Source organism: Antechinus flavipes, chromosome 2, assembly GCF_016432865.1.
Source record: "Antechinus flavipes isolate AdamAnt ecotype Samford, QLD, Australia chromosome 2, AdamAnt_v2, whole genome shotgun sequence".
Classification (NCBI taxonomy): Eukaryota; Metazoa; Chordata; class Mammalia; order Dasyuromorphia; family Dasyuridae; genus Antechinus; species Antechinus flavipes.
In genome coordinates, this window is record NC_067399.1 from 292,377,345 (window position 1) to 292,401,456 (window position 24,112).

The 24,112-nt window shown below is 33.6% G+C and overlaps 2 protein-coding genes across 2 annotated transcripts in view; both read right to left on the minus strand.

Moving 5' to 3' along the window:
• Positions 1–5,211, minus strand: part of LOC127546648 (cation channel sperm-associated auxiliary subunit beta-like) — a 161,285-nt gene extending 156,074 nt beyond the window's left edge. Inside the window, 3 exon segments of the mRNA XM_051973660.1 lie at positions 3,400–3,440; positions 3,443–3,617; positions 5,161–5,211. Of these exon segments, the coding sequence (XP_051829620.1) occupies positions 3,400–3,440; positions 3,443–3,617; positions 5,161–5,211 (267 nt within the window).
• A 3,948-nt stretch (positions 5,212–9,159) lies between these two features.
• Positions 9,160–24,112, minus strand: part of LOC127546279 (cation channel sperm-associated auxiliary subunit beta-like) — a 35,443-nt gene continuing 20,490 nt past the window's right edge. The window contains exons 5-6 of the mRNA XM_051973482.1: positions 13,411–13,485; positions 9,160–9,600 (exon numbers count right to left, since the gene is read on the minus strand). Of these exons, the coding sequence (XP_051829442.1) occupies positions 9,385–9,600; positions 13,411–13,485 (291 nt within the window). The 3' untranslated portion in view covers positions 9,160–9,384. The remainder of the gene's footprint in view (positions 9,601–13,410; positions 13,486–24,112) is intronic.

Below are 24,112 nucleotides of genomic sequence, written 5' to 3' on the forward strand. Positions count from 1 at the left end.
CTATAAAAGTGAGATAATATTTTGCAGAATTTTAAAATGCTACACATATATATGATCTATTAGAGACATTTTCTCCAGTGTCCATTAAGTTTCAAAAAAAAAATCACAACAGTCATTATGCACCAGAAGTAGAAAAATTTCATCTGAATCCATAGAGTAGGAAAGCAAAAAGTACAATATGAATTTATAGTGGAGAACATTATTTCATAAGTATCCTTTTCCCCACCAGCCTCCATGACCAAGAAGGGGGCACAAATCTTCCCACATATTTGCACCTTGGGATTCACTCAGGGTCCTTTTGCAGAATCTCAACTGGTATTCTTCATCCTCATCTTTACTCTAGAGTCTGGGTTGCTCCACAAGAGTGAAGTATATATTTTGCCACCCATGTGAGGAATAAACAAAGATGTCTCTCTAGGGAAGAGAGGCAAGGGAACTACACTTTTCTCCACTTGGAGTAGCTCATAAGGAAAGAAATTTCCACACTGCCCTCTCCAAACCCTAAGAACCTTTCTAAATAAATTACATAAAACAAAGGAAACTAAACCAATACCTGATAAAACCCAGAACCCTGGCAAACTCCTAAGAGGGTACAGAATTGCAACAGAATGGTTCAAGAGAGAAATCAGGAGCATGACATTAAAAGGTAACAAATGATATAGTTAATGACTTGCAGTGTGAAATAATGAGCAGAATAGTAAAATAGTAAAAAAAAAATATTACTCCAGATTGATGTTTCTCTAAAGAAGTAAAAAACGCATAAAAGAATAATACAATGTACTAAAGAAAAGAATAGTTTAGGGAAAAGGCAGAAATCAATAAATTTCATAGAATAAATTATCTCTAGGCAAGCAAAATTCTTGATCTTGAAAGCAATATGAATAGAGATAACTTAAGAATAGAACTCTCAGAAGAATGTGAAAGTTAAAAAGAATATCAAATATAAAGGGAAATTGAATAACACAAGACAATTATTCAACCAGAAGAAAATGTAGAAGAAAATGGAATGTTAAATTTGAAAATTCAAAGGAACTCAAGATAATCTTGACCATCAATTAAAAAAAAAAAAGATGGTCATTCAGAGGAGAGGAAAAGGCAGAGAAGAACAACAACAACAACAAACAGAAAAAGGAGGAGAAGGAGGAAGAGGAAGCAGTATTATTTAATATATTCCAAGTAGAAGTGGAGGAAGATAAATTAGCATATTCTTTGACTTTAAAAAGAAACTATACAACAGAAATACAAGAAAAGTAAATAAATACAGCTACACTAGACAAAAATAAGTATTGGAATAATTTACCTCAATTCCAGAGACTATTAAAAAAAAATACAAAGACATCTTTTAAGTTTGAATAAAATAATACTGCCTTATTTTGGTTTTCCTCTAGCCTTTCTCACTATTTCTGTATCTCCTTTATATGACTATCACCCATTTTCCTCAATCTCTATGGGAATGTGAATAGTAGTGATCAGATAGATCCTCTTCTCTTCTTCCATTTTCTCATCATCATTTCCCACAGGTTTGATTTTCATATCTATGAGGATGATTCTCAAATCATCTCTCTCTTGAACTCCAATCCATTATCAAATGAATGTTGATTATTCCTATTTCTATTCACCTTAAAAATCTCCAATCTCACCATGTCAGTTATCTCACACTCAAAACCCATTCTTCATCCCAACTCCCTTGTTTCTTTTAAGGACATTACCACTTTCTAGTAACTAAGGCTTATAAATTTGGTGTTCCTGAACTCTTCTTTTTCCTTGATGGAAACCTGGTCAAAGCTCAGAGATCATCTACAATTATAAAACTATTTTGAACTGATTCATTCAAAAGAGTTGGGAAAGTATGGTCCAGTTAGATCTCTTGTGAAGGAATTGCCCCGAAAAGGGAAGGAGATTCTCTGGCTCTGGCTTTAGCCTAGATCTCCTTTCTTTTTCACCTTTATCTAGAGGAGAACTGTATAAACTTTAAAGAGTTTGGAGAATTTTGAATTTTCTTTGGTTATTCTCACCACATCCCAATTGAGGTGATGGCAGTGTCTGCATTGGGAAACAAGAACAAACTGGACAAAATTCATGGTCCCGCAAAAGAACTCAGAAAGGAAATTGTGCCAAAACTAAAAAAGAAAAAGAATTCCATTAAACAGCTGCTGTATATTATGTATTTGCAACATATGATCTCTAAGCTTGAACTCAATTTCCCCTGAATTTTGAGAAAGTGTAGAAACCAGTGGGGATATGTGAAAATTAGTGAAAAATATAATGTAGACATTAGGGATGGTGTTTCGAATGAATTCCCCGTGCCACAGCAATTCATCAAGCATTCATTAAATATTATTGTGTTCTAGGCATTTTGCTAGTGCTTAGGATATAAATAGTATTTTTTTTAAAAGACATGCCTGCCCTTCCTCACATTATCATCTTATCTCTTTAGTGAATTAGTCCACTTCTTTTTTGTCTTTTTCTCTTGAGTCCCTTGCTTTTTTTCCTATAACTGATCATGCCTTACCAAGTTTCATCCTTTGATTGCTCCCAGAATTTGCTTTCACTACTGTTCATATGCTGATGAACCTCCTTTGAGGCCTTCAGAGATCTCTGACTATGATTTCTTGAATCGTAGTTTAATAACCGATAGTGTGCTCAAGAACAGCCATGTATAAACTTAAAGCCTTTATTATACTTGCTCACATAATGCCCTAACTTAACTCCTTAGTGAATACGGGTCTGGAGCTACTCCAGGATAAAGAGATTGACCTCCCGCTGGCAGTGGGCTTAAAAAGGGTCTGTGAGGTCACACACAGCCAATCAGAGAGGGAGCCTTCTCCCATTATGAAGCTATCTCAATATGACAAGAGCCCTGCCCATGGAGCAGTCCCTAATCACAGAAAATTACTTCCAGGCCACTCAAACCTCCTGTTGCACTGTGCTGGATCATTTAAAGAACCCTTACAATTCCCTTCTTTTGTTTTGCAGGGACCTCTCATTTCATCAAGCTAAACTTTTAGCATCAGCTATAGTTCACTTGATCCATGAGATGACAGTATTATGCCCAAGGAGATAAGAAGCAGCAGATCAATAAACAGAAGTATGACAATGAAAACTAGGATCAACAGTGGCCAAATGTTCAACCCATTCATTAAAGTCATACTCAAGGAGGTAATACTCCAGAGAGGTTGGATGGCAATGAGGTAGGATATCAATGAGGGAGGGTATCACAATTCTAGTTACAATTGTCACAATTCTAGTTCACAATTCTAGTTTGTCACAATTGTAGTACACTTATTACATTACACTTGTTATAATTCTTAGTTGTCACAATTCTATTGCATTTGTATACATCTTTTGAAAGAAAAATTTTGAAAGATAAAGGTGCAAAACACAGAGAAAAGTGCATACAAGCAAATACATATCCTATAACATTGCCTCAGTAACTTTGCAGGTGGGCTTGTTGATTTTTCACCCATTAATTTAGAGGCATACTCCTTAAATAGAAAACATAAGGCAAAGCCTCTCCCCAGGACGCCATGGCGAATAGCCATGGGAGAAGTACATAGGCTTATTGTCCATTTAACAGTCTGTTTATATTGCACATAACCCAAGACAGTCCATTTCAGCTGCTACACTGGAGCTGCATCTGCTGTCTCTGGTGTCATGGTCAAGAGGGACATTGCTGCCATCAGAGTCTGAAGAGTTGCTGACATCTGGCTGGTCCCTCTGGGCTGTTGTCTGGTCCTTCTCTTCTTGGATCCTCAAGTCACGAATGTCTCTGGTGGGGATCCACTCCTCTGCTGTAGGATCTGCATCTAGAATGAAAAGAATGTGCCCAGGGCCCCAAACCCTGACCCAATTTGGCTTTTCCAGGTGCTATCCAGGCTTTTCCACATCACTGTGGAAAGAAAGTTCTTGTCTTTGTCAGTCATTCAGTTAGCTAGCTGCACTTACTGTGTGTGTCAGAAATGCATTCCTAAGGCAAAATCAAAAGAATTTTAAAATTGCAAGCAATCCCACATTTATGCATATTCCAAAATTCCCATCTCTTGTTTGAACAGGAACATCTTGGGAATATAAATAGTCTGTCCAGTAATGACTTGGCTAGTAGGGTTATAAGAAATGCCAATGCAATGAGCAAAGTCAAATTTAATGCAAAAGACCTAAAGGCAGAAGATATATAAGCCAATGCATCACTTGTCTCAATGAATGTGAGATTCCTACAGTGGAAAGATGGTAGATCATATGCCTAGCTGCTTCTCCAGATTGGAGTGAAGCCATAAAGAATTGAGAATGTATATCCACAGTTATATGGATGCTCTGCCTCTTAAAACAAGTAATGTCCATTGGTCTTAAAACATTACATTTCAAACCATAAGGGTTTTGTCCTAGAGGGAGCATAGGAGAGTGAAAAGAAAGGCAAGCTGTACAGCCTTTTGCTATACTCCTAGCTTCCTCTTTAGTTATCACAATTTGCAAATATAAGGCTCTATCATACCAATTATAAAAAATATGATTTGAAAGTACACTATGAAAATGGATATGTTGGTTATATTTACCTGAGTGCTCTCTCACTTGCTCTCGAAGTTCTTTAAAGAGTTGATAATATGTATTAAAAATACAAATTTTATTTGAGCTGTGGTAATTCTTTGTACCATATCTACTAAATAAGCTGAATTAAAAATTATTTTTACATACCCACATGCAAGGTTTGGAGCTGTAGCCAATGTGTTTTTCTACTCTAGGATGATTTCACAGCATACATCAATTTGTGCATTGATATGAGAGATATATATTTTTCCAGATCTTGTCACAGATTATTTTGCTTCTCTCTCAATGGCTTTTGTAACCATAAAAATTCTAACCACAAGCATTGGGTAAAATTTAAATTTTTTATCTGATTGTGCTGGGAGGTTCACCCACTTTATACTGTCTCCTTGATGAAGGATTGCTATTGCCCTTTTTGTAACAAAATTTGATATTTCCAATGCTTTTTTAGTTATTTTTCAGCCATATTAGATAAAGCCAATTCAATCTCTTTTAGAGACTCGAGAGCTTCTTTTGTAAGCTGGCATTGGGAGTCTAAAGCACTGTTTCCTCTTAAAGATAGTACCACCTTAACTCTTGGGAGATACTTTTCTCACAGGAGCAAGGTCAGCAGCCACACACCTTTGACACAAAGTTGGGCTGTTCTTTATGCCCTGCGGCAAGGCTGTCCATTTAAATCCTTTATAAGACTCAGCTGAATTAATGCTGGGCACTGAAAAGATAAATTCCTTCATATCCTCCTTATCTAAAAGGATAAAATTCTTAATCCTAAAAGACCATTCCTTGGGCAGTTGAAGAGATGGAAGCCCAAGCTGAAGAGCTTCCATTGTCTCCATGTGTCCATTTACTTTTCTCGGATCAATAAACATTCTCCATTTCCCAAATTTCTTTTTTTATAACAAATTTAGGGGAATTCCAAGTACTTAGAGAAACTTGTAGATCCATATTGACTCTCTGCTTTCCTTCCTAGGCAGGGTTTCTACTGGTTCTTCCCAAATCTTAATTCCAACTATTAAATATTAATTTTCAAAAATTTTCAAGGTTTGACAATTTATGATGCATTCATGTCTGGCCACCATCTGTAAAATAACATTTTATTACTTAACTCTGGGCAGTCACTTCATCTGTGAAAGCCCTAGTGTTACCCAATATTTCACATTGCCAGTCTCTCCTAATTCCCAGGGTGTCAGAGTATCTCTGACCACTGACCTTTGCAGTGTGAAGTAATTCTGGCTTACCTCCTCTGAGGCCTTAAGAGATCTCTTGCTAGGATTTCTTGAATCGTAGTTTAATAACTGATAGTGTGCTCAAGAACAGCCATGTTCAAACTTAAAGCCTTTATTATACTTGCTCACATAATGCCCTGACTTGCTAATTCCCTAGTGAACACATGATCTGGAGACCCATGTGTTCACTATGAAGCTCCTTACCTCTCTTGGCTATCCATCCATTTGGCTCAGCTACCCCAGGATAAAGAGATTCAACCGCCTGCTGGCAGTGAGCTTTAAAAGGGTCTGGGAGGTCACACACACAGCCAATCAGAGAGGGATTCCTCTCCCATTATGAAACTATCTCAATATGACAAGAGCCCTGCCCATGGGGCAATCCCTAGCCACAGAAAATTACTTCTGGGCCATTCAAACCTCCTGTTGCACTGTGGCAGCCCATTTAAAGAACCCTTACATTGAGGTCTGAGTAGCTGATGCTCTATAAATGGCAAACTGTATAAGGAGCAAGCATTAGGAAACTGACCTCAAGAGAAAACAGAGTTCAGTTTATTCACTAAAATTTTGAGGAATAGTGTAAATAGAAGAAAATCCAGGTGATTCTGGACAGTTCAGAAGGCATTGACATTGCCTTCCCTATAATTAGATAGGGATAGATATATAGAGATTTGCCTTTTTCAAGTGGGGGTCAAAATAGGCTATAACCCTGAAAGAACCAAAGTAGATTATCCAATACTTTCTTCCCACCACCCATTTCTTGTGCCTTTATGGTTATGTCAACAAAAATCAATTAGAGTGAACCCTTTGATAGGATGATGGGGTGACTAAGCCAAATAACCACTAGGTGTTTAAAGCTTTTGAAAGTGGCTACTCACTATGCCACTTTGCTACTGGGTCTTTGTTGATACTGAGAAGATAATGTAAGGCCATACTATCAAATAGATTATTATGAATTGGATGAAGTGAGATCTTCTATCAAGGTAGATAAACACAATAGGCTTTTGATAACTGTGGGAAAATGATTATTTGGGAAACTTTATTATGCCATTTAAATGCAAGCAAAGTTGTCTGTTACTTGATCCCCCTGTCTAGGAATCCTGGAGATAGCTACAAGGTATTTGGAGTTTCCCTAGGTCCTAGATTTACCCCTCACTTGGGTCTTGTTTTGGGTTCATCCAAGCTTTTGTTTTGGATTCCCTTGCATTTTGACTTCACCCATATTTGTTGCAATCTATCTTCTCCCCTATGCAGCTCTGCTTAATTGTGTACATATGGTTCCTATTCTAGTAACTTGATTATCTAAATCCTATATAATGGTAACCTTCCAGAACTTTTATGGCTCACTCTCCTCTACTAAGTGACAAATTTCTATCTAAAATTACTTCAGATTTGGGAATTTGTTTTCACAAACAGCATAAGCCATGCTGATTCCTTGTAATTTTGAAAGATGCACTTTTATAGTTGCTTTTTTTTTTTGGTAACATTGGAAGTCACTAGGTATACAGATACATGTATATATGTGTGTGTGGATATATGTGCATATAAATCATTTCATTTTGTTTTTGGTTTTGATTGGGTTTACCTCACATTGTATCAGTTCTTGTGTATCATTTCATGGTTTTCTGTATTCATCATAGTTATTTCTTACAGAACAATACTGTTCCATTACATTCATGTATCACAATTTGTTTAGCCATTTCTCAATTGATAAGCATCCATCTACTTTGTTCCCAGTTCTTTGCTATTATAAAAATCGCTACTATGAGTATTTTGTTTATATGTGGACTGTCTACCTATCAATGGCCTCCTTGGGATAGGATACTATTAGCATAATATACTATTAGTATAGCAGAACAGAATCTCTGAGTATGAATATTTTGTCACTTTTTTGCATAATTACAAATTGCTTTCCAAAGTGGTGGTACTGATATATATATACATATATATATATATATATATATATATATATATATGTATGTATGTATGTATGTATATATATCTCCTTTAGTAATATAATAATGACTCTTTCAATAATGTTTCTAGCATTGCCTAATCCCATGTTTTCCAACTTTGCCAATTTGCTGGATGTGAGCTATAACTCCATGGTTGTCTGGATTTTCATTTCCCTTATTACTCATGACTTGGAGCATACTTTCATATAATTATTCATAATATGTAATCCTTCTTTGGATAACTGTTTTTGCTCATATTCTTTGCCCATTTATCTATTGGGAAATGTCTTTCAGTGTTTCAAAGCTTATATCTTAGCATAATGTCTTCTGTCTTCAATAATCCTTTGTTTCAGAACAGGAAAAAAGAAACTTAATAAAGAAACAGCAATAAGTCAAGGCTCTTGCAGGTCACACAGTTGTATACATGTAGGGCCACAAAGCTGGGGACCTTTATCCTGATCCAGTTTTATGGCATTTCTGGTAAAACAAGGGAAAAATTGTAGGTTGGATTTGCTAATACCTTTACATGCACATATGTACGGCTCAGAATTCAACCTTAAGATCTTTTCCTCGCCATATAGTAAGTAGATAAAATTATTTAGAATACCTATGTAAGTAAGTTTTAAGGAATAAAATCATACTCTGCAACCCATAAGATGTCATTTCAAAGATATATTATAACCTTAACGAATTTATCAACACAAAAATTACAACTAAAATACATCCTTATGGGCTCTACGTCCAAATTTATTGATAATATTTTAAATACCAATCTATTTATTCTTCATATATATATTCATACAAAGACAAATTCAAATCATGGATTATAATTTTAAAAGAAATAATCAAATAAAAATATTAGGGATTTGGGACAAAATGCACTTTAGGTTAATAAAAAAAGTTGTAAAGAAAAATAAAGTTTAGTCATATTTACTAATAAAAATGAATTTAATATATATGAAAGAAAACTACACCATCCCCCAAAAATTAAAAGGAGAGCATGGGAAAAGATCATCAATCACAATGATTAGTATTCCCTATTGATAATAGAAGGGATTAACCTTAGGAAAGTATTAAAAAATAGTTTGAAAAAATAAATCATTTTTATTGGGTAATTTCAATTGATAAAAATATAAAATATCAAGATAAATTTTGCTGACTCTTAGTTATATAAAAAGAAAATAATAGTAAATCCATTTTGTCCTTTATATCAATAAATTTGAATTATCTCAGTTCTTGCATTTAAAAAAAAGTTGCAGTGTATTAAAAAATAAAACCCAATTTCAAGAAAAATCTTTAATACAAAAAAATATCATTAAATGAAATTTACAAGATTGGTAAAATATGCAATCAAGAAGCTCAAAAACAGTGGGCAGTAACAATTCATTTTTTTTATTTAAATAGAGAAAAGGGAATGATAAGGAAAGAGAAATGAACAAATCTTCAACAATCTTCAATTGTATATTGATAAAAAAAATAGTTGCACAGTTAAATTCATAAAAACAAACATTTAAAGCATACTTAAAAACATTGAATTCTAAAAGAAATGTTAATTCCATATTACTATCAGTTAGTTTATCATCTTGTTCTACAAATTTTTGAAAAGGCAAAAGAAGATCAAGTGAGAAAAAAAGAATTTGGACTGGTTTTCATATTCTTCATTTGTGTCAATAGGTAGAATTCTCTCTCTTTATATTCACAGAGGAAGATGATGCAGCTACTTTATTATTTCTTAATACCAGGTTTTTAATTTTCAACCATATATTGATATCAAATAATTCCACCATAAATACTACAAGAATAATTCCTCCTATAACTACAGTTGTTATAGAGGAAATAAGAAATCTCCCTGGAAATGGAAGTGGTGCCTGATCAACATAAATCTGAAACAGAAAGAAAAACAGCATTTTAGATGCCTAGTTTTACTTAATAAAGCCAACAGTATATGCTGGGGACCTTAGTTGATGAATTAATAGGAACTTCCATTTATATTCTCTTCTCATTTTCATAAGAATCTTAAGAAGCATTTCATTTGAGCCTCACAATAGTCCTATGAAGAACTGTATTACAGGCAGAATTATTTTCATTTTTTTAAATGAAGAAAATGAGACTCAGAGAATCATAAGATTATAGAATCATTATATTTACATATAAGCATATACATATTGAGAAGGGGGAGCAGAGAGAGGAGAGACATGGGATTTTAGCAGCTATCATATCTAATCCCTCATTTTATAGGTGGAGAATTTAGGTCCAGAGATATTCTATAACTTGTTCAAGTCACCAAGAGATAAGTTCTCTGTACAGATGCTTCTGACTCCAAATCTAGTGCACTTTCTAACTCCAAATCTAGTGCTCTTTCCATTTATCTATGTTGACTTCTAAGTTAAATGATTTTCCTGGTTCACATTGCTAATGAGATGTTAGAATGAGAATTTAAAACATCTTCAGTGCTTTATCTGCCTTGTCATATTACCTTTGTTTAGAGTTTAACAGACAGGAAACTTGTGCTTTATTTACAATAAATATGCTTTTCCACTCTTAAAAACATCTAGTAACCTATATTAAATGAAACATTTGTGCAGGACAAATGAGTGTATATATATATATTTTATATATATATATGTTTTATGTATATATGTATGTATGTATGTTTTAAAGAACTAGCTACATACATTAATAGGTCAAAATTATATTGAAATATAGAATACTTTAGAATTAAGAGTGTAACAGAGGCTAGTGCTGTCATTTGGTGGTTTGAGGTCTAGTTCACAATGCTGTGAAAAACATTACAATGCATGTGTGTTCACAGTCTAGTATGCAGAGTTACATCTGAATGGATAGAAAGGAATGTGGTAGTATATGAGAAGAGTCTGAGTGGTTTGGGCCTTTTGTAATTTAGAGTTAGAAGCCCCTGAAGCTATGCTACAGCCTGAAACCTGTGGATAAAATTAAAATTCTGTGGTATGAGAAGATCTATAACAAAACCTAAAAGTTGGTTTCTGCTCCTGGAGTGAAGGAGAAACTGTTCCAAGCTTCAGGTTTTTTGTATTGCTATTTTCTTTTTTTCTTTTTTTTTTAAGTTTAAAAAAATTTAATTAAAAAAACATGTGCATGGGTAATTTTTCCAACATTGACCCTTGCAAAACCTTTTGTTCCAAATTTTCCCCTCCTTCCCCCCACCTCTTCCCTTAACTGGCAGGTAGTCCAATACATGTTAAATATGTTGAAATACTATATATATACATATATATATATACACACACACACACACACACACACACACACACACACACACACACATATACCTACAGTTATCTTGCTGCACAAGAAAAATTAGATCAAGAAGGAAGGAAAAGAAAAACTGCAAAAGAAAACAAAATGCAAGCAAATAACAGCAAGAGAATGAAAATGCTATGTTGGGATCCACACTCTGTTCCCTCAGTTCTTTCTCTGGATGTATATGGCTCTCTTCATCATTGAACAAGTGGAACTGGTTTGAATCATCTCATTGTTGAAGAGAGCCATGTTCATCAGAATTGATCTTCTTATAGTCTTGTAGTTATCATGTATAATGATCTCCTGATTCTGCCCCTTTCCCTTAGCATCAGTTCATGTAAACCTCTCCAAATCTCTCTGAAATCATCCTCCTGGTCGTTTCTTATAGAATATTAATATTCCATAGTATTCATATACCATGATTTATTAAGCCATTCTCCAATTGATGAGTATCCACTCAGTTTCCAGTTTCTTGCCACTACAAGAAGGGCTAACACAAACAGTTTTGCACATATGGGTCTCTTTCCTTCCTTTAAGATTTCTTTGGGTTATAATCCCAGTAGAAACATTGCTGGATCAAAGGGTTGCATTGCCATTTTCAGAGCTAATTCTGGAAACCTGTAAGCTTTCAAAGTGTTTTGCATATCCCTTGACCTAACAATACCACTACTAGGAATGAATTCCAAAAGAAATTTTTTTACAAAGGAAAAAGACCTATATGTGGAAATATTTATAGCAGCTATTTTCTCGAGAGCAAAGAATTGAAAACTGGAGGGATGACCATCAATTGAGGAGTGATTGAATAAACTGAAGCATGTGATTATGATGGAAGAAATGATGAGCAGAATGGTCTCAGAAAAACTGGAAAGTTCTCCATGAACTCAAGCTAAGTGAAATGTGCTATGTACATAGTAAAAGTAATGTTGAGAAATGATAGGCTGTAAATGACTTAGCTATTCTCTGCAATACATGACTACCCAGAAGGACTTATGATGAAAAATGTTATTGATTCTCAGAGAAAGTATTGGTTGTGTCTGAATACAGATTTAAGCACATTATTTTTTTGTACTTTATTTTTCTTAAAAGGTTTTTTTTTTTTTTTTTGGAAGGGAGAAATGTAAGGTTTTTGTTTTGTTTTGTTTTTTAACAACACCACTTTTATGGAAATATTTTACACAACTTCCTATATCCCTTTATAAAGGAGGTTGGGGATGGGGAAGAAGGGAGAAAAATCTAGAATTCAAAGTTCTAAAAACAAATGTAGAAGACCAGGGAAGATAAAAATATTAAATATAAAGTAATATGTTTGTTCTATGGAGAGGTCTGGTCATTGCTCTCTAATCTGTGAGCAGCTACAAGCACTCTTTTCCTCCCTGGATCTGTAACTAGAATCCCCACTCCCCTGTAGCATGTGTTCTAATGTGCTAGTGCTCCTCTACACCCTAAAATTGTGGATCTATGAAATGTATCCCTGTTTGGGCAATGCAGCAGAGTACCTAAAGCCAAAAAAGTAAACGTGTACACAAACACACACACACACACACACACACAAAATTGTGACAGTCTCTACAACAAAAATAGAGTCCAGAAAGGAAGAATGGTTAGAAACTTATTGAAATACAATTTATTGAGGTACAAAAATAGATTCCACATGTGGCTAAGTCCACTCATAACCTTCAACTATGGGAACTTAAGAGTGTTCAATAAATTGACTGCATGATGGGAATGAATGGGATATTCTGCTGCTGGGTGTGCCCAGCTCCTTTCAAGGAATGACATCTTCTTTGGAAGGGAAGTTTACTTGGGCTTGCTCCTCACAAAAGGTAATAGTACTCTCTATCATCTCCAGTTTCAATCTTGCCTGGAATGCTTGTTACTATGCTTTTTTGGCTTCCTGTATCCAAAAGTACTTTCTGATTTCCACTGATAGAGAATCAAACTCTAATTTATAATTACCATTCTGTTATATTTCCTAGATTCTGCTAAGAAAATTTAAAATTAAGATATTTGGGACACATGGTATTTACACCATCTTCGTTTATATAATCATGTGATAAATCTTAGAAGCACTATAAACATGAAACAATGTTATCAGTTTTAGTAGTAATTAGACAAATTTCCCAACCTTCTAATTTTACATAGGACCTGCCCATTTATCTATGTCCACAATGTCATGCAATGGGATGGATCATCATTCTCCTGGTGAATAGGCTCAAAATTTTGTACTTTTTTTTGTAACCTCAGCCATTCTGTCTGTTCCCCATTCAGACTATTCACCAAGTTATGCCAATTTGTTTTCTCTTCAGTCTCTTAGATTTCATTCCAATTTTTAGTTATCTTATTCAAAAAATTAAATGTATTCCCATTAAATTAATTGTCTTCAGCCTCATTTAGACCCAGAACCTGAACCATACCTGAAACTCAGCAACTAATTTACAAAAGGTGACTCCAGGAACAACTTTCACTCTGAAATGGTATAATTCAGAACCCTGTGGGGAAATGACATGGAATAATTAACATTGAGTAGCAATATGAGTCTTTGTAATCATTTGTATGGAGTCACTCATTAGGAATGTTTATTCCCAATATTCTAATGAAAATGGATAAAGTAACTACATTATATTAAGGCAAAGGTTATTGGAAGGTATATTGGAAGGATTCAAGAACTGGTTCTTTTTTTTATTATTAAGCAGTTAGCAATTAGGAAACATAATACATTTTGGCCGTGGAGAGTAATAGCCAGTATAAGAGCAGTGTCCTAAATTAACATAATTAACAAGAAGTTCTATGCCCTCATAACTTTATGAGAGTCATAATACTCTTTGAGTCAATTATTCAAAAGTGCAAATGTCATATATGTAATTCCTAAGCGTATTGATGAAAAATATAAAGTAGGAACATTTTTTAATAAAAGCAGATAATGCCCTATAAAGAAAGTCTTGTGGTTAGCTTAAAAGAATCAGTTATACTCTGTGAAGCTTGGATAAAATAGAATCTAAATATGCTTCTGGTAACCTAATAGCAAGCCAACCTGAATTATTCCAGAGATAATAGATATGTGACCTTGAGCAAGTAAGTCATTTAACTTCTCTCAGTCAAGAGTCTTCTCACATGGAAAATGGGAAGAATAAAAACTTCTCAACTTATTGTGAATGTAAAAAAGCAAAAGATAGTATTTGTAAAGCACTTTTCAAATTGTTAAGTACTTATACCTTTCAGCTATTATTATTTATTTAGATTTGAATTTTGATTTTGCATGGCAGTGTCCCTAATATAGTACTGGTTGATGTACTTTGTCTACATAAAATCCACAAGCTTGAAATGTGAGGAAGAGCATTCTCAGGACTGCACAAGAATACAGATCCTTGGAGCCCAGGAAAGAACTACAAATAACAAAAAACAATAAAACAACAACAAAAATTTTAAAATTGATTATAAATCTACAAAAGGATAAAAGGATTTTCCAGGAATCTAGAGTTATGAGTTAATCCTTTTTCACTATGTACATTCTAAATATGAACTCACTTTCCTCAGCATTCTATGTGTACTTCTGGAAGAGTATTGCTTAAGGCTAAAGAGATGTTTTTTCTCTATTCTTAAAGTTTGTTAACACCTCTTTTTAAGAAGTCTAGGTAAGGGATAATTAATGCAAGGAGCACACTACATGAGCTAAAGTACTAGAAAACCTATATGGAACCCCCTCGGGGTTCTCACTGGTAGATTTGCCCTTTGGTAACCTGGTCTTCTAATGAAACAGTCATTGAGCAAAGTAGTTCCTAATCACACTAGAACTAATAGTGCACTATAACAGGACTAACAGATACAGAACATAATTTTTCAGACCCTCTTCTAATTCTTATTTTCAGGCCTTTAGAAGAGTCAAAGGAATTATCTTTTCAAGACAAAGAGCTAGTCTACTATACAGAGATGAGTCTTCATGACTTCAGGTTCAGTATTCTATCCACTATACTACCTAGTAGATAGAGAGGTAGAAAAATAGACAGGTATAAAATACAGATATTAAATATGTGTAGTAAATTCTCAACAATCTTCTACTTATCTTCACTTTTGCATTGGAATCATACACATTGGCATCAGTGAGGAAGCCTTCTATCCCAGCTCAGAAGGCAAATTCTGAAAAACCAGGCTGTTTCCTTAAAAGAACGGACAAAGCTACCCCTTACAAACATAAGGGGCCCCTGAACTCAAAGCCAAGGCTCAGAGCTGCACAGAAAGCTTGGGACAGTATCACCTTTATCCCAGGAGCAGAACTCCACCTTAAAAGGAAAAAAAAAGAAGAAACATCAAAAGAAAATGATCAAGAAACAAGGAAAAAACCTCGATTATAGAAAGCTACTGTGATGACAGAGCATAACAAAACACAAACTCACATATGAATGTGAATGTGAATGGAAAAAATCTCAAAGAGTGAGATGAATTGGTCTCAGGTCCAAATAGGCTTCTTGGAAATGCTCAAAAAAGATTTTTAAAGGCAAATAAAAGAAGTAGAAAAAAAAAATGCTAAAGGAAATGAGAGGTATGCATGAGATAGTCAACAACTTGGAAAAGGAAGGAAAAAAGTGTTTGAGGAAAACAACTCCTTAAATAATAGCATTAATCAAATGGAAAAAGAGATACAAAAGATAATTGAAGAAAATCACACATTAAAAACTAGAACAGTACAAATGGATACTGAGGACTTTGTGACATAGCAAAAATTAGTTAAACAGAAAAGAATGAAAAAATGGAAGAAAATATGAAATACCTCACTGACAAAAGAGCCAACCTGAAAATAGATCCACAAAAGACAACTTAAAAATTATTGGCCTACATGAAGGCCATGACCAAAATAAGAATCTGGATAGCATACTACAAGAGATCATTAGGGAAAACTTCCCCAATATTCAAAAAACAGAGGGGTAAATACTCATTAAAAGAATCCATCAATCACATCTGGAAAGAGATCCCACAAGGAAAACCCCAAGAAACATTCTTGCAAAACTCCAAAACCATAATCTCAAAGAAAAAGTACTGCAAAATGCCAGACAAAAACAATTCAAATATCAAAGAGCAACAGTCAGGATTATGAAGGATCTGGAAGTTTCTGCAATAAAGGAGCATAGGGCCTAGAATACCTTATTCCAGAAGCCAAAGGACCTAGGATTACAACTAAGAATTAACTGCCCTAGGAGACTCAGCATCATCTTCCAGCTTTAATTAAGTAAGAGACTTGCCATTATTTCTATTGAAAAAAACCCCCAGAATTTAACAGATAATTTAATCTACAAACATGGGACTCAAGAGAAGCATAGAAAGATAAACAGGAGAAATTATATATATGTATGTATTTAAAGGTTAAGATGTTTCCATCATTAGGTGGGAAAATGATATCTATAAACTCTTGAGAACTGTATCATTCACTAGGGCAGACAAAGTGGGGCATCACCTGGACTGAGTGTGTGGTTGTGAATAGACTCTGATGTGATGACATTAAAAAAAAAAAAAAAAAGACATTAATGGGTTGGAAAAGGTCTGTACTGGAAAAAGAGGAAAGGAGAGGTATAATGGAACAATTAGTTCACATGAAGAGATGCAAAAGACCTATTACAATGAAGGTAAAAAATGGAGTGGAATGAGCATTGTTTGAAGCTTGATCTCATCAATTTTGGCTCTAAGAGGGAATAACTAAACAATTCATTTGGCTATAGAAATTTATCTAACCCTATAAAGAAGTAGGAGAAGAAAAAGAAAAAAAAAAAAGGAGAGACAGGCTAGAAGAGAGGGCAGAAATACTTGGAGAAAAGATATGAGAAGGGGGGGGTAAAGGGTAATAGAAGATAAGATAGTGGGTCGAGTGAGTTAAAAAAACTACTAAGAGAAGGGGGAGGAGTGATAGGAGATAAGGTAGTAGGTGGGGTCAGGGAAAAAATAAAACTGGGAAGATTCTGGGAAGATGGCAGAGTAGGTTGGTAAATTTTAAGCACTCTGATTTTCCCTCCAAATACAACAAATTTGTGCCTCAGGGTGAATGTACACTAGAGAATACCAAGAAGACTTTGGGAAGAACAAGGGTTCTCTTGATACAATTTGACAAGATCTAAAGAAAGACCGGCCCAGATTAATTTGTTTGAAGTGCAAACACCTCATGGCTAGTTCCTCAGAAATATCTCACAGGGATCCCTCTGGCTAGCTGGGTATGACTTGGAGCCTCAGCAGGAACCTCATACACTTTCACCTCCTGGACTTTGTCCAGTGGGGGTTTGAATCTAGGAAGATAGAGTGCACTGATTGGGAAAGCCAGGCCCAGCTAGGCTGCTGAGTTCCAGCTCTGGGCAGCATGGAACCAATACCTGGTGAGTGCAGAAGCAGCAAGGCGGTGGTAGGGCACTGCTGGCTTGCAAGAAGGTGAAGCTCTTGGTTTGGGTTTCCTGATTAGAGTGAAGAACTGAAAGGAAGCTTGAGGCATTACTCCCTCCAACCCATGATTAGAGTTGCTTACATTAATACCTCATACTAAAAAAAAAAAAAAAAATGAATTGGCAAAGAAGAATCCCACAATTGAAACATATTATGGGAATAGGAAAGATTTGTTTTCAGTAGACACTTAAGTAAAAAAAAAATAAAAGAAAAAAAGAAAAAGACTAATATGAAATGGCCAGAGAAAATTTATCAAAAAACAAAACAAAAAAAAAAAATTCAAAAATCAAATGAGAGACATTGAGGAAATAAGTAAAACAAGAGTATTGGGGCGGGGGGAAGCCAACCAATTAGAAAAGGAGTACAGAGTCTCAAAGATGAAAATAGCTCTTTGAAAATTAGAATTGGGCAAGGGGAAGACAATGAAGCTATGAGAGACCAAAAAAAATAACAAAACAGATGATAAAGAATGAACAAATAGAAGAGAATGTGAAACATAAGAAAAATGACAGATCTGGAGAACAAAATCAAATATATATGAATAATTTAACATTTTTGTGACACAAAAGAGAACCTTGACACAACAATGCAGAAAATAATTCTAGAAAATTGTCCTGGAGTGATAGAACATGAAGGGAAGGTAGAAACAGGAAAAAAAATCTACCAATCACCCTCAAAGACATCCTTTGTGAAAATTTTATAGGAATATTATTGTAAAATTTCAAAACCTCCAAATCTAAGAGAAAAGTTTGTAAGAAACAAGAAAAAAAAGCAATTCAAATACACTGGAGCTACAATTAGAACTGTGCAAGACTTATTAGCAGCTTAAAAAAAAAAAAGACTGCATGTCATGGAATCATGTCTACAGACAAGCAAAAGAACTAGACCTTCGGTCAAAAATATCACATCCAGCAAAATTATCTATAATCTTCAATGAGAAAAAATGGATATCCAATGAACTTGCAGATTCAGGTCTTTATATCAACTACACCCAAATTTAACATGAAAACCAATATCAACGAGCAATTTTAAGTAACTTAACATGGAGAAGCTGTTTAAATGTGGCCAAACTGCTTGTTTGTTTTTTTACACAGGAAATATATTCTTTATATTTAAGATCTGTATCAATATTAGGGTAAGCTCAAAAGAAAGATTAGCCAAGTTAAAAATAGTAATCATGTTGTACAAATGAGGTACAGAGGAATAATAAGACACCAAGGCATTAGAGAGAGTAGGAGGGATCATAGTTCTGAAAACCTAATCACATCAAGAATGGATTCAATAGGCAACACTACATATATACAATGAAGGGTTTAGCAACCTCCAAAATCTATAAAGAAATAAGGGGAAAGGGATAAGTGGATGGGGGGGAGGGAAGGGTGAGGGAAAAGACAAGGAAAGGATGCTTAGATAGGGAGAGGTTAAGTAATATTGTAAGCCAAGTTATGGAGCAGAATTTAATGAAAGCATCAGCAGGGACAGGAAAGACATGTATGTGTTGGGTAAGTATATGTGCAAATGTGTGTATATATGTATGTATGTATGTATATAGCTACATAGGTATACATAAATATGTCTTTTCTTAACTGTAGCTGCTTGAGGAGAGTGGGGGATGAAGTTTTGTGTATGTGTCTGTATGTATTTATTTGTATATGTATGTGTGTGTGTGTGTGTGTGTGTGTGTGTATGTGTGTATCCTTTCTTAACTATAGCATGCTTGGGGTGGGGTGGGGGATGAAAGAGGGAAAAAAGAATAAATAAGATGAGCAGAGAACAAAAGAACAATTTGCAAGGAAGTAAATAAAAGATGGACATTCTTGAAAATAATTTCTTCTACAAATATATACTTTCTTAAAATGATATTTATTGTCATATATTTTAAATCCTCTCTGATATTCTGCTGGATACATTATAATGCTCCATTTTGTTTTGTTTCATTTCATTTTTATTGCTTTTCTGTTTTTTTTTTTTTTTTTGCTTATTCTGTTTTTTCAAATAAAATAAATTTTGGGAAAAAACAATCCTAAAGACAGAGTGGAAAAAAGAGAACAAAAGTATATATAAGGAAAAAAGTAGGATGGAGGGAAATATATATCTGGTTGTTACAACTGTGAAGGTGAATGGTATGAACTCTCCCATAAAATGAAAGTGAATAGCAAAGTGAATTAAAAAACAGTATCTCATACAATATGTTGTTTACAAGAAACACATTTGACCTAGAGAGTAAAAGTAAAAAACTGGAACATAATTTATTATGCTTCAGGTGAAGTTTAAAAAAAAAAAAAGCAGGAATAGCAATTCTGATCTCAGATAAAGCAAAAGTAAAAATAGATCTTATTAAAAGAGATAAGGAAGGAAATAACAGGTATTACAAATAATGAAGTAGTGGGGATACTAAATGTGTATGCACTAAGTGGTAGAGCAGGCAGATTCCTAGAAAAGATTTTAAGCTAGTTACAGGAAGAAATAGGTAGTAAAACTATCCTATTGGGAGATTTCAATTTTCCCCTCTCAGAAACAAACAAATCTAACCACAAAATAAACAAGAAAGAAACTACAGAGGTTAATAGAATTCTAGAAAAACTAGATATAATAGACCTCTGGAGAAAATTGATTAGGGACAGAAAGGAATACATTTTCTTTCTTGGAAGTACATGACATCTATAAACAAAAATTGACCATATATTAGAGCATAAAAACCTCACAATCAAATGCAGAAAGGCAAAAATAATAAATGCTTCCCTTTCAAACCATAATATAAATAAAAATTATATTCAATAAAAGAACAAGGAAAGATAGATTAAAAAAGCAACTGGAAATTAAATAATCTAATTCTAAGAAATGAGTGGCTCAAACAACAAATCATAGAAACAATCTATAATTTCATCCAAGAAAATGACAATAATGAGACAACATACCAAAACCTATGGGATGCAGCCAAAGCAATTCTTAGGGGAAATTTTATATCTCTAAATAGTTATATGAATAAAATTGAGAAAGAGGAGATCAATGAATTAGGCATGAAATGAAAAAAAAGCTAGAAAAAAGAACAAATTAAAACACCCAATTAAATACCAAATTAGAAATTCTGAAACTAAAGGAGAAATTAATAAAAATCGAAACTAAGAAAACTATTGAATTAATAAACAAAACAGAGTTGATCTTATGAAAAAAAAATAGATAAAACTTTGGTTAATTTGATTAGAAAAAAAGAAAAGAAAAAACCCAAATCACCAGCATCAACATTAAAAGGACAAACTTACCACCAATGAAAAAGAAATTAAAGCCATAATTAGGAGGTATTTTGACCAATTGTATGCCAGCATGTTTGATAACCTAACCAAAACGGATGAATATTTACAAAAATGTAAATTGCCCAGGTTAAATAGAATTAATTAATTTAATTACTTAAATAGTCCCATTTTATAAAAAGAAATTAAACAAGTCATTAATGAATTTCCTGAGAAAAAATCTTCAGAGCCAGATGGATTCAGAAGTTAATTCTACCAAACATTGAAAGAACAATTAATAGCAATACTATTTAAACTATTTGAAAAAATAGGTAAAGAAGCATTGTCAAATTCCTTTTCTGACACAAATATTGCACTGATGTCTAAATAAGGAAGAGCCAGTAAAAAGAAAGAAAATTACTTACCAATCTCTCTAATGAATATTGATGCAAAAATTTTAAATAAAAAATTAGAAAAGAAATTACAGCAACTACACTATGACCAAGTAGGATTTATATAATGCTGGGATGATTCAATATCAGGAAAACTATTATCATGATTGATAATATCAATTATAAAACCAACAGAAATCATATGATAATCTCAATAAATGTAGATAAAAAGCTTTTGACAAAATATAGCACACATTCCCATTAAAAAACCTAGAGAGAAAAGGGATAAAGAAAGCTTTCCTTAAAATAACCAGTATCTATTTAAAACAAACAACAAGAATTAGTTGTAATGGAGAGAAGTTGGATGCATTCCCAATAAGATCAGGGGGAAAACAAGGATGCCCATTATCACTACTGTCATTCTACTAAAAATGTTGGCTTTAGCAATAAGGAAAGACAAATAAGTTAATGAAATTAGAATAGACTATGAGGAAATAAAATTATTACTATTTTCAGATAATACAAAGTTTCAGAAAAACTTAGAGAATCCAAGAAAATCATCCAAAAACCTACTGGAAACAATTCACAGCTTTAGCATAGTTGCAGGATATAAAATAAACCCTCATAAATCATCATTTCTACATATTACTGACAAAGCCCAGCTGGAAGAGATAGAAAGAGAAACTCCATTTAAACTTCCCATAGATAAAATAAAATATCTGGGGTCTATATGCCAAGACAACTCAAGAACTATATGAACACAATTACAAAGCACTTTTTATACAAATCAGATCTAAACAATTGGAAAAATATCAATTGTTCATAGCTAGGCCAAGCTAATATAATAAAATTGATATTTCTGCCTAAATTGGTCTACTTGTTCAGTGCCATACCAATCAAACTGTAAAAGAATTATTTTATAGAAGTAGAAAAAATAATAACAATTCATCTGGAAGAACAAAAAGTCAAAATATCAAAGGAATTAATGAAAAAGAATACAAAGGATGGTGGCTTAGCAGTATCAAATCTAAAACTATTATTATAAAGCAGTAGTCATAAAAAACATTTAGTAGTGGCTAAGAAATAGTGTACTGAATCAATGGAATAGATCAGATACATGCAACACAATAATCAAGACCTATAGTAACCTAGTATTTGATAAACCCTCAAACTCCAGCTTTCAGAATAAGAACTTATTGTTTGACAAAAATTGCTGTGAAAACTGGAAAATAATTCGTCAGAAACTCAGCATAGATCTACATCTCTCACCCCATGTCAAAATAAGGTCATAATGGGTACATACTTTGGACACAAAGGGAATACTTTAAGCAAATTACAAGAGCAAGGGATAATTTATCTATCACATCTTTGGAGAAGGGAGGAATTTATGGCCATAGGAGAACAACAGAACATTATAAAAGATAAAATGGACAACTTTGATTACATTAAATTAAAAAAGGATTTGCACAAACAAAACCAACAGAAACAGGATTAAAAGATAAGTACAAAGCTGGGGGGGAAATCTTTATATCCACTATTTCTGATAAAGGCATCATTTCTAAAACGACAAAAAAATTATACAATCCATTACCTCATTAATAAATGGTCAAAGTTATAAACAGACAATTTTCAGATGATGAAATTAAGGGTATCAACATTCATATGAAAAAATGCTCTAAATCACTATTGATTAGAAAAATGCAAATTAAAACAACTCTAAGGTACTACCTTACATGTCTCAGATTGGCTAAGATGACAGGAAAAGCTAATGAAAACTGTTGGAGTGGGTGTGGGAAAACTGCAACACTACTGCATTGGTGGAATTGTGAAATGATCAAACTATTCTGGAGAGCAATCTAGAACTATACCCAAAAGGCTATAAAACTATGCATACCCTTTGACCCAGCAGTGTCATTATTGGGTTTGTCTCCCAAGGAAATCATAGAGGAGGGAGTAAAAATGTTTGTAAAAGCTATTTTTGTAGTAGCAAAGAATTGAAAAATGAGTAGTTACACATCAGTTGAGGGATGGCTGAACAAGTTGTAGTATATGAAGGTAACAGAATATTCTTCATTAAAAAACTGATGAACAAACTGATTTTAGAAAGGCCTAAAAAATGTAAGTAACTGATGCTGAGCAAAACAAGCAGAATCATGAATACATTGTACACAATAACAGCAAGAATGCACGAAGATCAGCTATGAAAGGCTTGGTTCTTCTCAGTGGTTCAGTGATCCAAAGCAATCCCAATAGACTTTGGACAGAACATGTCATCTGCATCCAGAAAAAAAACTAAGGATCCTGAATGGAAATCAACACTTGCTATGTTCTCTTTAATTTTGGGGTGTACAACACACCATTTTAATCTTATGGTTTTTCCCTTTTACTCTGATTTTTCTCTCCCAATATGATTCATAAAGCAATGTGTATTAAAAATAAATTTACTAGGGAAAAAACAGTTCATTGTATCCACAAAAAGAAGAAAAATATTTATAAACGTGTTTTTGACTATGCCCCAGAAAGTGTTAAGTTAACCTCTCAATTGTGTGATGAGGGAATTTAAAAAATGGAAAAATGGCTATGTTTGTAGATATACAAATACAAATACCCTTATAGTACTATCTGACATGGTGAAAGGTAACATTCATGTTTTTTAAAAAAGGCTTTAATTTTAAGAATTTTATTTGTTGCATGGTATTTATGATAAATGTGTTATGAATAGTGAATATTGTTTAAATTAATGTTTGTTTGGTTTTTTAATTGGCCTGTTAGCACATAAGGACATAAAATTCTAGGGAATTACAAATAAAAAATATTTTGCATGTTATCAATTTTATTTCTTGTATTGTATTTTATGGGTTATTTCATGGTTACTGTGTCAGGAAAAGTGTATATTATCAGGATTAATCTTTTGTTAGAAAGAATTATTTGCAGAAATGTAAATTTTCATCAATCTCTTGGAAAAGATTACAGTTGTTCATGGTTGCAGGAATGTATTCCCTGTTTCTCATAGGTTCAATGTATCAATATTCACATTTCTAACTTTTGCACTGTTATCTAGCATAATAACACACACA